Raw genomic sequence first — 14312 nt, 5'->3', positions numbered from 1 at the left:
CGACTATACTGTGAGCCAAAAAGGGGACAAAACACACTTTATCCCTGGGGGCAGTGCTAAGAAGCTGAGTAAATTAAGAATGGCCAGTGTCCATGAAAACAGATTTGCTCTGCTCAAAGAAGATTGTCAGCAAAAGATCAATAAACAATGCCATAGCCTCCAGAGGAGTTGCTCTCATTTTCTGTTTTTTTTTTTTTTTTTTTAATTTATAGAAATCATTTATTACAACACTCAGCCATTAACCCTCCCCCCCAGTTGAGAATGGAGAAAGAGTAAAACCAATTCTCTCAGGTCTAACTGAAATTAAACAGTGTTGACATAGAACAGCAACAATACAATGTAGAAAAATCTTTAAGAATTTAACGAACCCCTAGAGAAACCACTGGCACCCATCCATCCACACACACACACCTAACCCACCCTCTAGGCAGTGTAATAAATCCCTACCCCCATTCCTAAAACTAGAACAAAAACAAACATCCAAACCTCACTACAAGGTTGCGTTAATAAATGCAGAAGTGCATCAACTTTCACATATTACAGAATAAGTTTACCAATTTTTATTCTTAAGAGGTTCCCAAACCCTATAACCATTTTGTCAAAGTGCCATGCCGCTCAGCCAGCAAATACTCCATTTCACTAAGGAAATGCAGCTTTGCCTGCCATTGCATTACAGGAGATACTATCTTAGTCTGCCAATGAGTTGCTACAACAGTTATTTGCTGCACCCACACAGTGGGTGACAAAAGAATGCCTGGGCAGAGTAAGGGCTGTCACCCGCCAACTAAACAAAAATATAGCAGGTCCCAAGGTCATTACCCAGCCAGTAATGAAGCCTAGCCTGATCTGCATTCCAAAAGGCTGCAAGCCTACCACATGTCCACCATCTATATCCCACACTACCCCAGTTCTTTACTACATCGCCACTGAGTGGAATGGAACATGTAGATGTGAATTGCTTACTTACTCTTTCCAAAAAATACTAGGACTACGAGGGGGATGCAATGAGGACTTTCACAGAGCGCTCTCTCTCTGAGATAAATGCAACATCTAATGTAGACTTTGCACAGGAATTTTGTAAATTTTAATAGGAACTATAAGTTCTGAACTTAAATGTCTAGACTGCAGATTAGGAAATACATTATGGCAGCAAACAAAAAATTATGTCTTACCTGATAATTTTCTTTCCTTTAGTCGAAGCAGATCAATCCAGATACTTGAGAGTTGTGACTATCTACCAGCAGGTAGAGGAAGAGAGAGATGAACTGAGCTGTCTTATAGAACAGAAAGCTCCTTGGTCAATCAGTATTTCTCATAACAAAGCAGAAGGAAACAGAATTCTAACATTTCTTCTTCCTCATAGGGAAAAGTGACAAACAAGAACTACCAACGCATAAACCAATTACAACAGTCCATCTAAAATGGAAAAATGCCACAACATGGCCCAACAGAATAGAACAAACTGAAAGGAACTGCCACACAAATAGGGTGGGCCTCTGGATTCATCTGCTGCGACTAAAGGAAAGAAAATGATCAGATAAGACATAAGTACATAAGTATTGCCATACTGGGAAAGACCAAAGGTCCATCAAGCCTAACATCCTGTTTCCAACAGTGGCCAATCCAGGTCACAAATACCTGGCAAGATCCCCAAAAAGTACAAAACATTTGATACTGCTTATCCAAGAAATAGTGGATTTTCCCCAAGTCCATTTAATAATGGTCTATGGACTTTTCCTTTAGGAAGCTGTCCAAACCTTTTTTTAAACTCCGCCAAGAGATCTGTGACTAAAAAAATCTTATGGCTTTAGATGGAGTCATTTTTCTCAATGATGTATTCAACACTCTCAAGATTCTTTCAGTTGTTCTTTCTTAACTTTAATAGAGCATCTATTGCACCTCTATAATTCAGACCTAAAGACTAATTTGATACATCTAGATCCTTCTGCTTTTGCAGGTTATCATGACTATATCAGTAATAAACCAGTATCAGAATGCTCTCTTGTATCAAGTTGTGTGAAGGGGGTTCCTTCATACTAGACCACCAACTTGTCCTCCACTTCTTTCATGAGGCATTAATATTGTATTTGCATAGCTTATGGAAGCGCCATTCAAGCTTATCAGGTGATCATCACTAAATTCTTTCTTGGAAAGGACTGTTGTTAACGTTGGCCAAACAAATGAGTAAAATACGAGCCCTCCTCGCATGCAATTCTTAGAGTAGTACTGCATACTCATCCTAAATTTCATCTTACGGATAGTGTCATAATTTCATATGAATCAATTAGGTCCTTCTGATTTATTTTTCAAAGCTTCACATCCATCCATCATATTGCTGTGCACACATATTGTACTATAGATGTGTATTAATATACTATTTACATGCATCACAAGCAATAAGAAAATGTTCTCAGTTATTCATCTCCTTCAAGCTAAACAGTCCAAGCATTCAAGTGATCAAATGTACCTTGTATAGAACTGTATATCAGACTGTATTGACTTGTTGTAAGACAACACCACCACATCTGTAGTTAGCCTGAGAAACATTTCATTATTGGATATATGCACAACAGCATAGTATTTATTAATCTGCTCTTTTACTAAGCACTGCTGCCTGGATTCAGCATCTTACTGGGAAGTTGCATGTTGATCATACCATGCTGAGAAACCTTTTACTTTAAAGAACTTTTTTGATCATGTTTCCATCTGTTCAAATAATACTAATAAAAAACATTGGTTGTACAACACAGAGCCAGTGCAGCCCTCAATTTCAGAATCATCCATGTGTGTAGTCCAGAGAAAGCAAGATGTTTACCTATAATAGGGGAAACAGCCACGCTACCCCCTCCCCAATCCTACTTCATATTCTACTCTGCTATATTATAAACTGACTTATAGGGAGTGATTACTAATGTGGGAACACCTGCACAGGCTCAGGTATTTTGTACTGGCATTTCTGAGTTGTTGTTTTTGTGTGTGTGTGGGGGGGGGGGGGGGGGGGGGTTTAAAGAAGAGCTGCAGTGCAGTTTGGGAGCAGCTATAGATGGCATTGCCTTTGTCGGCTTACCTGTAATAGAGGTTTTCCATGGACAGGGAAATGCAGACCGCATGTAAGTGACATAATCTATGGCTGCTCCTAGACTGGACAGAAGCTCTTCTTAAAAACAAAACAAAGCAAACCCAAACAACAGGAAAGCCATGTAAAGTGCCTCCTGAGCATTCACAAGTGTTTCCACATTAGTAACCATCCCCTGTCAGTTCATAATATAGCTAGCTAACATATAAAACAGGGATGAAGGGGGGATAGTGTAGATGCATTCCCTTGGTATCCATGGAGAATCTCTATTACAGATAAGCAATCTTGCTTTTTTTTGCCTCTACTGCTAGGCAGATTTTTTGTCAGTTAACTATTCCTCTTGCTATCTTTGATTTTGCTGAGAACCTTGCATTTAGTCTTGATTCTCCTTTCCCCCTGTCTTAACACGGCAGACTACAAGGACTGTACAGCTAGTCATATGCATACTCTTGTGAGTAAATGTAGAAGTTCTCTCAATTGATATGAGGAGCATACTGAGCATAATTTTGCTTCCTTATAATCAAAAGAGAGATGTATGTAATCTACTTGGCCTATAAGGTATTGATTTTTTTTTGGTAGGAGGGGGAGGGTGTTTGTTTTTTTTGAGAAGTGCTTGATTATGGAATCTGAGCTTGGAGAGGATAAGTAGGATAGGTTTGCTGATGTGTTGTGGGAGAGTGAATATTTTTGCAGACAAGTTTGAAGACATTAGATGTTATCAAGGATTATAAAATAACCCACCAAACTTTTTCTGCCTCTAATCTGCCTTACACATTCAGGAAGTGTCTTGGAATTTTCTCCAAAAATTGTATTTTCTAACCAGGAGAAATTTTCTGGGACCTTCCAAGCCCCAGAATGTGAAACCTTGCCAGCATAGACAAAAGATCGAGTTAAATTAATCATGAGTGGAAGATAATTTTTGCCGTGGGAGAGCTACCATGACCAAGCAGATTTTTAAATTGTTTATTCTGTCTAGTTTTGTACAACAATTTTTTTTAACAAAACAATGTACTTTGGAATTAACTTAGTGTTGAATTCTCCATAGTTCCAAAAAGTTCAGATCTGCAGGGCACTCATTTCAGTCATTACAGGTCTTTTCTAAACTACAGATTACCAGATTGTTTATTTAAAAACTTGATGTACCACTTACCTTTTCCAGACCAAAATGGTTTACATTATAAAACCCTTTATTACAGATGAAGAAATTTAACTCATTCACCCTTCCATACCATTATACTAATAAATCTAAAAGAAAAACAGAAATTGGGGGACGGCCGACAGTCGCTGAAAAGCACATGGTTCGGAATAAGATATTTTTCAAAGATATCAGTAAAACAGGGAAGATAGGGTATCCCGATAGTGAGGTTACAAAAGAGACCATAATAGATCAGGTGTCCTTAAATAAATAAAAATTAAAATTAAAAGATTGCAAATTAATACTGTCAAGTACTAAGCATGTTGTAAATAGGAACAGCAAACAGTGTCTGAAATGTCTATATGCGAATGCCAGAAGCCTAAGAAATAAGATGGGAGAGTTAGAATATATTGCACTAAATGAAAGATTAGATATAAAATAGGCATCTCTGAGACCTGGTGGAAGGAGGATAACCAGTGGGACACTGTCATACCGGGGTACAAATTATATCATAGTGATAGGGTGGAGCGAATTGGTGGAGGGGTAGCATTGTATGTTAAGCAGGGCCTTGAATCAAATAGATTGAAAATTCTGTAGAAAAGAAAACACATCTTGGAATCCCTCTGGATTGAAATTTCATGTGTAAAGGAGGAAAAGAATAGTGATAGGAGTGTACTACCGTCTGCCTGGCCAGGATGAACAGACGGATGTAGAAATGTTATCGGAAATTAGGGAGGCTAACAAACTGGGCAACATAGTAGATGACGCAGAGAAAGACCTGTACGGTCCATCCAGTCTGCCCAACTCATATCTGCTACTTTATGTGTATACCTGACCTTGATTTGCATCTGCCATTTTCAGGGCACAGACAGTAGAAGTCTGCCCATCACTAGCCCCGCCTCCCACCACCGGCTCTGCCACCCAATCTCCACTAAGCTTCTGAGGATCCATTCCTTCTGAACAGGATTCATTTATGTTTATCCCACGCATTTTTGAACTCCGTTACCTTTTTCATCTCCACCACCTCCCGCAGGAGGGCATTCCAAGTATCCACCACTCTGTGAAAAAATACTTCCTGACATTTTTCTTGAGTCTGCCTCTCTTAAATCTCATTTCAAGTCCTCTAGTTCTACCGCCTTCCCATCTACGGAAAAGGTTTGTTTGCGGATTAATACCTTTCAAATATTTGAACGTATGTAACATATCACCTCTTTCTCCTTTCCTCCAGGGTATACATGTTCAGGTCAGCAAGTCTCTCCTCATACCTCTTGTAACACAAATCCCATACCATTTTTGTAGCTTTTCTTTGCACCGCTTAAATTCTTTTTACATCCTTAGCAAGATACGGCCTCCAAAACTGAACACAATACTCCAGGTGGAGCCCCACAAACGACTTATACAGGGGCATCAATACCTCCTTTCTTCTGCTGGTCACACCTCTCTCTATACAGCCTAGGAACCTTCTAGCTACAGCCACCACCTTGTCACACTCTTTCGTCGCCTTCAGATCCTCAGATACTATCACCCTAAGATCCCTCTCCCCGTCTGTACATATCAGACTCTCACCGCCTAACACATACGTCTACTACTACTACTATTTAACATTTCTAAAGCGCTACTAGGGTTACGCAGCGCTGTACAGTTTAACATAGAAGGACAGACCCTGCTCAAAGAGCTTACAATCTAAAGGACAAATATACAGTCAGTCAAGTAGGGGCAGTCAAATTGGGGCAGTCTAGATTTCCTAAAAGCAACATTGAAGAGGTGGGCTTTGAGCAAGGATTTGAAGATGGGTAGGGAGGGGGCTTGGCGTAAGGGCTCAGGAAGTTTATTCCAAGCAAAGGGTGAGCCCACTAACAGCCACAAAAGCCAGAGACAGGTACAGGAAACAAAAGGTAAACTAGCCCCCAAACCAGAGGTCAGAGGCAAAGATACAAAAGGGATGAAGAAAATCCCCTGTCTAAAACACACAGAAGGCAGAGACACAGTACACAAGAGGTTAAACTTACTGAACCAGAAGTCAGAGGCAGGAACATGGAGGAGGAAGATAACTGAATAAACAAACAACCTGAGGGAAGACCAGCAGCCTGGGGCAACGCCCCCACTGAGACTCACACACACGCTGACAGAAACGAACCCAGACAAAGGAAACTAAACAGCAAGCTGAATACACACATACACTCTACCACGAGATATCCCAAACAAAGGGAAAGAAACAGAAAGCCCTGAACATGGAACACAGATTCAAAACTAGAGCACAGAACAACGTTCTGACAGAGAACTGCAAAGGCTTTAGTCACAAAGAAACGTAACGCCAAAGCAGGGGAAGCAGGAACATGTAGGCTTAAGTACTACCCACTGGCGTCAGCTCAAACCCTGACAGCCAATCAGGAATGAAGTCTACACCCCTCCCCTGCCAGACCGGCAGAATCATAACAGGTAACTGTAACATCAAGGCATGCTAGGGAGGTAAAATTCCTTGACGAAATGAAAGACTGCTTTATGGAGCAGCTGGTACAGGAGCCTATAAGAGAAGGAAAAATTCTAGACCTAGTCCTTAGTGGTGCGCATGATCTGGTGCTGGAGGTAATGGTGATGGGACTGCTTGATAACACTGATCATAATATCAGATTTGATATTAGCTTTGGGGTAAGTTAGCGTTTAAGTTTCAAAAAGGAGACTATGATAAAATGAGAAGGACAGTGAAAAAAAACTTAGAGGAGCGGCTGCTAGGTTCAAAAATTTACATCGGGGGTGGATGCTGTTCAAAAATATCATCCTGGAAGCCCAGGCCAAATAGATTCCGTGTATTAAAAAAGGAGGAAGGAAGACCAATCGACAGCTGGCATGGTTAAAAAGTGAGGTGAAGGAATCTATTAGAGCTAAAAGAAAATCCTTCAGAAAATGGAAGAAGGAGCTGACTGAAAATAAGAAACAGCATAAGGAATGTCAAGTCAAATGCAAAACACTGATAGGAAGGCTAAGAGGGACTTTGAAAAAAAGATTGCGTTGAAAGCAAAAACACATAATAAAAGTTTTTTTTTGGTATATTAAAAGCAAGAAGTCAGCAAAAGAATTGGTTGGACCGTTAGATGCCCAAGGAGTAAAAGGGGCGATCAAGAAAGACAGCCATACCGGAGAGATTAAATGAATTCTTTGCTTCGGTCTTAACCGAGGAAGTTTTGGGAGAGATACCAGTGCAGAAATGGTATTTGAAGCTGACGAGTTGGAGAAACTGAATGAAATCTCTATAAACCTGGATGATGTAATGGGGCAATTTGACAAATTGAAAAGTAGCAAATCTCCTGGACCAGATGGTATTCCAGAGTACTGATAGAATTGAAAAACGAACCGGTGGAACTATTGGTAATAAGACACTACCTCCTATCCCATGATTCTCCAGTTTCTTCTGGAGTCTTTCATGAGGTACTTTGACAAACGCCATTTGACAGTGCAGATACACAATATCAACCGGCTCACCTTCAAAGAAATGTAATAGATTGGTAAGGCAAGATTTCCCTTCACTAAGTGACTTTGTCTCATTAATCCACGCTTTTGAATATGCTCTGTAATTTTGTTTTTTTTGCCCTGCACCGACATCAGGCTCACCAATCTATAATTTCCCGGATCTGCTCTGGAACCTTTTTTAAATATCGGCATTAAATTGGCCACCCTCCAATCTTCCGGTACCACGCTCATTTTTAAAGATAAATTACATATTGTTGATTAAAAACTGGTTAAAAGATAGAAAACAGAGAGTAGAGTTAAATGGTCAGTATTCTCAATGGAGAAGGGTGATAGTGGGGTTTCCCAGGGGTCTGTGCTGGGACTGCTGCTTTTAAACATATTTATAAATGATCTAGAGATGGGAGTAACTAATGAGATAATTAAGTTTGCTAATATTATTCAGAGTTCTCAAATCGCAAGAGAATTGTGAAAAAATTACACGAGGACCTTATGAGATTAGGAGACTGGTCATCTAAATAGCAGATAACATTAATATGAGCAAGTGCAAAGTGATGCATGTGGGAAAGAGGAACCCGAATTATACAGTAGCTACTTCATGCAAGGTTCCACATTTGTAGTCATTGACCAAGAAGCAGATCTCTGCGTTGTCGTTGATGGGTTGAAATCCCCTGCTTATTGTGCTGTGACGGCTAAGAAAGCAAGTAGAATGTTAGGTATTATTAGGAAAGGAATGGAAAACAAAAATGAGGACATAATGCCTTTTTATCGCTCCATGGTGCGACCGCACCTCGAATATTGTGTTCAGTTCTGGTCACCGCATCTCAAAAAAGATACAGTGGAATTAGAAAAGGTTTAGGGAAGGGCGACAGAAATGATAAAGGGGATGGGATGACTTCCCAATGAGGAAAGGCTGAAGTGGCTAGGGCTTTTCAGCTTGGAGAAAAGATGGCTGAGGGGAGATATGATAGAGGTGTATAAAATAATGAGTAGAGTTGAACGGATAGATGTGAATCATTTGTTTACTCTTTCCAAAAATACTAGGACTAGGGCATACAATAAAGCTACAAAGTAGTAAATTTAAAACGAATCGAAGAAAAACTTTCTCCATCAACATGTAATTAATCTCTGGAATTCATTGCTAGAGAGCACATCTTGACCTTTCTTCTGCCGCCCACAATCCAGCATCCCTCCCTACTTCCCCTCCCGCAGGTCCGAAATCTGTCGCTTCCTGCTTCTTCCACCGCTGCTGCTGCAGTGCTTCCAGCTTACATCTTCGGGCCTCCGTGATTCACACAGGCACTGCTGGGACTTCCCTCTTCCGCATCCAGCCCTCACAATAAAAAGTTGCATTGGAGAGGGCCAGACACAGCTTATTGGGAAGGCTCCGTAGTGCCTACCTGTGTGAATCGCGGATGACCCAAAATGTAAGCTGCAAGCACTGCAGTGGTGGCGGGGGAAGGAGAAGGAAGTGGCAGTGATCCTGGACCTGCAGGAAGGAAGGTAGCTAGCAATGCTGGATTTGGAGAAGCCAGAGGTGTTTAGGATTTATGGGAGGAGAGGGGCTGCAGGGAATGGTGTGCTGAACTTGCTGGGAAGAGGGGACTGCAGGCAAAGGGAGACCTGTGTGACCGGGGGAGGTGTGGAGATCCACTACGTGGCCGTGGGGGGGGGGGGGGGGGGGGGCAGAGACCTTTGGCCAGGGGGCTGGTGCCATGAAAAATTGCTCGGACACTAAGTGTGCCATGAGCTGAAAAAATTGGGAACCCCTGATCTATATAATTCTGCTACAGTGGTGTTCTCTTTGTCATGCATACAGCTAAGCCTGCAGTTCACAGTGGCAGTAGCAGCCTACTGTGTATATTTTGATTTCAACAGTGCCCTTCATATTTCAACTGCTTAAGCAATTTTCTTTGACAGTTTGCTGTAGCTTTCGTATTGTGCATTTCACCTATTTTGCTATGCTCATGGCTGCCATAGCAGCCTACATATCTCAATCGCAGTAATATCCTGCATATCGCAGCTGCACTGACAGCTGAAATATTGTAGTTGCAATAACGCACTGCCTCTCTTAGCTTAAACAGCAACTTTCATATCACAGTTGCAGAATCTGCAACAGTGGGTAGCATCTCTTTGGTGCCACAGCAACCTGCATGTCCTAGATATAGCACCAACTGGCATGTAAATAGCTTCAGCAGCATCCTGAGCAGCAGTTGCATATCGTACCCACCGGCATATCCCAGAAGCAATGCTAGCCTGAATATCTTTTTATAGCCTGCATTTTACCAAAGATTTGGCAGTCTACTTTCTTAGATGTGGCAGCAGTTGCATCTCATTTTGATAACAGCAAACTGCTTCTCTTAGCTCCAACAGTAACCTGTTGATAATGCCTTCTTCAGCAGTATATTTGGCTCAGTTGCATTGGCAGCAGACACAGCATAGCTTTTTCAGCAGCCAGTTTGTTGTAGCTGCTTTGGCAACAGACCTGTCACAGTGGCAATTGTACATAGCTGCAGTATCATCGAGGTTGTAACAGAAGTCAGGATTTCCCAGCTGAGACTGCAGGCAGCTTTCACATCAGCAATAGCGGTTGGAACTTCACAGATCAATTGGCGACCTGTATTTTGCAGCAGTGCCTCCTGCAGGCAATTTAAAGCTTCAACAGCGGGTGGCATGTTACTGCTGCAACAGCAGCTTGTATGTTTTGACTGCAGAAGCAGTCAGTAGATCGCAGCTGTAGAGACTACCATTTATCTGCCTGTAGTTACTATGGTCTGCTCTATGAGGCTATTGCACTGACTGCCTATTGGACTCTACAACAGAGCATGTATAGCACAGGTAAAATGGTTGTCTTGTAGAGCTTATATGTAGCAGGTCCCTGTTCCCATAGTTAAATCAGTCTAAAGGGTTTGACACTAGTATTATTGTGGTTGGACATAGGCTGTATTTGACCACCTGATGCCTTACTAGCAGCGCCCGACACTATCACTGCGGGTGCCTGTTGGTCTCTAATATGACAGCTGCCTCTCTGGCTCAGATGTGACTTGCATATCACACGAAGGTTCTAGGCTCCTGTATAGCACGAGTGCAATCTTCACTTAGATGACATAGATACAGCACTCCCTGTATGATACCAGCACATTCTCACCCCAATTTCATGGGTTGAATGCTCGCTTTTGTAGCGCCCATATAGGTCTCGTCTGGATGGTGCAGTCTCAGTACATGTGCTGACCTGTATGGCATGGATGCAGCACTTGCCTGGATGTCACACATGCAATGCTTGCCTCTCTGGCTCAGATTCGATGACCACTTGGCTACCACAGATAATGCAGCCACCTAGTTCCTCCAGTGGCCGCTAGCAGCCTTCAGGACTGTACTTACTATTTCCCCCTACATAGCTCTAGTACGCATGGGCCATCTGTTGAAACAGCTTCCGTACCTCCTTTATAGTACTGGCTTGTGAGTTCTCCTATATGTCTTCAGCTTCTACAGTTGTTTTTGTCTCCGGCTTCCATCTTTTTCATATCAGCTACTGTGTTCACCTGGGGGGCACTGCCTCTCCAGCAGATGATTCATTTCAAAATGATGGTTTGCTAAGTGACACTGTTAAGCTGGAAAACGCTATTTCACAGTTTTGTGAATTTGCCGCAATTGCTCATCTAGTCAGGTCAATGATTAGGGCAATGCAGCAGAACACCTGCTACTTCTGAGGCTCACTGGCATAGACCACTGATGCTACTGACTCCACAGCTATGATGTTTATGGAACTTGATTTCATTATAAACCTCTGACTTGCAATTTTTGCTATCCAGTCTTATATCCTGTGTTATCAGAACTCTGACAGGATAGTGGCAGATGGGGATCAGTATAGTCCATTTACCCCCAGTTTCTATATAGTGTGCTTAGATTTAGGCGCTTTAGGCCAAAATCTAGAACTTTTTATAATTGATAGTCTTCTACTTTAATTTTTCACAGATCACTGTAAATTCGTATTCAAGCTTCTCTAGTGAGCTCAATTTCACACATTTCCTGACTCTGTGAAATATCTGTGTATCAGTAGAATATTGGCCTCCATTGCTATAGATTCTATTGGCTGATTGGGATATGTCATCTTATATTGACTGAACACATGGTCATGAGCATCACTGCTTGGTTAATTGAAATACTAAACATTATATAGATGTACAGTAAGCTTAAGGTGCAAATTACTTGGAACTGTTTTGTATCTGTTTTCATCTGCTGGTTGACGACCAAAACCCACTTGTCTGGACTGGTCTGGTAGGACAACAGGAACGAAAATGATCAAGTAAGACATAATTTCTCCTTTTTTCAGTAGAGCAGAAATTTTAGAGCAAGAGGTTATGTTCTGAGGCTTAAAAAGGTAGGCTTGAGTAATATAAGGAAACATGAATATAGAACATGACGGATAAAGACCATCTGGGCTTATCTAGACTGCCCATCCTTTTATGTGAATCATGTGTATGCTGCAACTTTTGAATCCTAATTTTTGTTCCTTAAAAATTCGAGTCATCTAATGCAGATACGAAACCAGATTACCTCATTAGGTGTTATTTGGGACAATAAATGTAACTTTTGCTTGTTTTATCTGAAAGATAGTAAGAAATTCTATTATTTGAAAAAAATCCGTTCCCTAACCAGGTTTCTGGATCAGGAGGAAACAAAGCTACTTTAACATTCCCTAGTATTAAGTAGATTATATAATTGTAACTCATTGCTTATAGGCTGTCCTAAATACCAAATAAAATATTTTCAGCTGCTTCAAAACACTGCAATTTGGTTATTTAGGTGTACTTTTACTAAGATGCGCAAATGGATTTAGTGCACACTAAATGATGAGATGCTTATTATATTCCTATGGGCATTTTATCATTTAGCTAGTGTGCTAAATCTGTTAGCGAACCTTAGTAAAAGGACCCCTTAATGATACAAAAGTTCATGACAATGTTACACCATTTTTGAAGGAATAGCACTGGTTGCCTGTTTTCATTTTGCCTCAAATTTAACATTTTAATGCTTGCTCATCATGCTTACTACACAGGAATACAGGTTTATTTATATGCCCTGTTGATTCCTTACAAAGTTTCTAGGTGTTAAGATAGTCACAGCAAAACCTTATGATGGTGCCCCATCATAAAAAGCTTTGGTTGTACAAATCATGACAAGCTGCTTTTAACTGTTTGCTCCTACTGTGGGAAACTCGCTTCCACTTGAACTTCATTAGAATCATTCAGTAAGAATTTTAAATGGGCATTAAACCTGCTTTTTAGACAAGCTTTTTTAATTGTATTTTAGTTTTAGATTTTAAGTTATTTTGGACATATTTTCCCTTATATGTTTCTGATTTATCATCAAAGGATAACTCTTGTTGTTGCAATCCAAATCCATTCCTTTTTGTGTTACTTTTTTTGTTTTTGTCTCCTTAGTGTTGTTTTATATGTACTGAGTTTAGTGTCTGGTTACTTTATTTATTGTAAACTGCCTTGATGTTAAATGAAAGGTGGTATACCAAATGTTGCTAAATAAATAAATGACATTAACTAGGATTATTTTTCTTCTCTAGGTCATATTGGAATGCTTCAAACCACTCAGATAACACAAGAAGCTACAATAAAGGATCTAGAATCTGAAACATCTAGGATAAAAGAGAAAATATCTCGATTGGAGGAAGAGAGATCACTTTTGCAAAGTAAAAATCAGAATCTGGATGAGAAACAACGGCAGCAAATCCTGGCCTTGGAGAAGGTTGACAAATTAATCTTTTCTTCCTGCAGAGAAGAAAAACTGGGAATTTTGAGAGCAATAGTGCCATTGTTGCAGGCACTACTACTTGATAATTGATTTTGATTGGATTATGTATCCAAAGGTGAGGGTTTTAAAGTAAGTGAAAATCAAATATTTGATTGTAGAGCCTGCAACAAAAGGGAACTATGAGCTATTTGTGAAATAATTTCTCTGTTTTATATTTGTTATTTTGTTTCCATAGTGAGAGTACTTTTGCATAATAGTGTCCTAAAGCAAGAGGCTCACAGGTTAAAAAACAAAACTCAATCTATAATTTTTATGCATTTTTTTTATTTTTAACCATTTGAAAACTGTATGGCTATAACATTTTGTGATATCTTCATCCATTTATACTGTCCTGCTATTAGACGGTTGCCTGTAGTGAATTCATTATGCATCAAAATGTACCAAGACTAGGGAACACTCCATGAAGTTACATAGTAGCATATTTAAAACAAATAAGAGAAAATATTTTTTCATTCAATGTACAGTTCAGCTCTGGAACCTATTGCTGAGGAAATGGTAAAAGCAGTTAATGTAGCTGGGTTTAAAAAAATGTGTGGACAAATTCCTGGAGGAAAAGTCTATACATCATTATCAAGGTAGATATGGAGAAAGCTAAAGCTTATCACTGGGGTTAAGTAGCTTGGAATCTTGCTGCTTTTTGGTACTTTGCCAGGTTCTTGTAATTTGGACTGGTCATGTTGGAAACAGGATACTGTGTTAGATGTACCCTTGGTCTGATCCAGGAATGCAACTCTTATGTAAATGGATTGGTTAAAAAGTTTTTTAAATTTGCAAAGATTGACAGCAATACATTCCTGTCTCCTTTAG

The 14312-nt window shown here is 40.3% G+C and overlaps 1 protein-coding gene across 1 annotated transcript in view; it reads left to right on the top strand.

Moving 5' to 3' along the window:
- Positions 1-14312, top strand: part of FAM184A (family with sequence similarity 184 member A) — a 306691-nt gene that overhangs the window by 55303 nt on the left and 237076 nt on the right. Inside the window, exon 4 of the mRNA XM_030198559.1 lies at positions 13258-13439. Within this exon, the coding sequence (XP_030054419.1) occupies positions 13258-13439 (182 nt within the window). The remainder of the gene's footprint in view (positions 1-13257; positions 13440-14312) is intronic.

This window comes from Microcaecilia unicolor, chromosome 3, assembly GCF_901765095.1.
Source record: "Microcaecilia unicolor chromosome 3, aMicUni1.1, whole genome shotgun sequence".
Classification (NCBI taxonomy): Eukaryota; Metazoa; Chordata; class Amphibia; order Gymnophiona; family Siphonopidae; genus Microcaecilia; species Microcaecilia unicolor.
The sequence above is the reverse complement of the archived record's forward strand: the minus strand, read 5'-3'. Positions and strand labels throughout refer to the sequence as shown.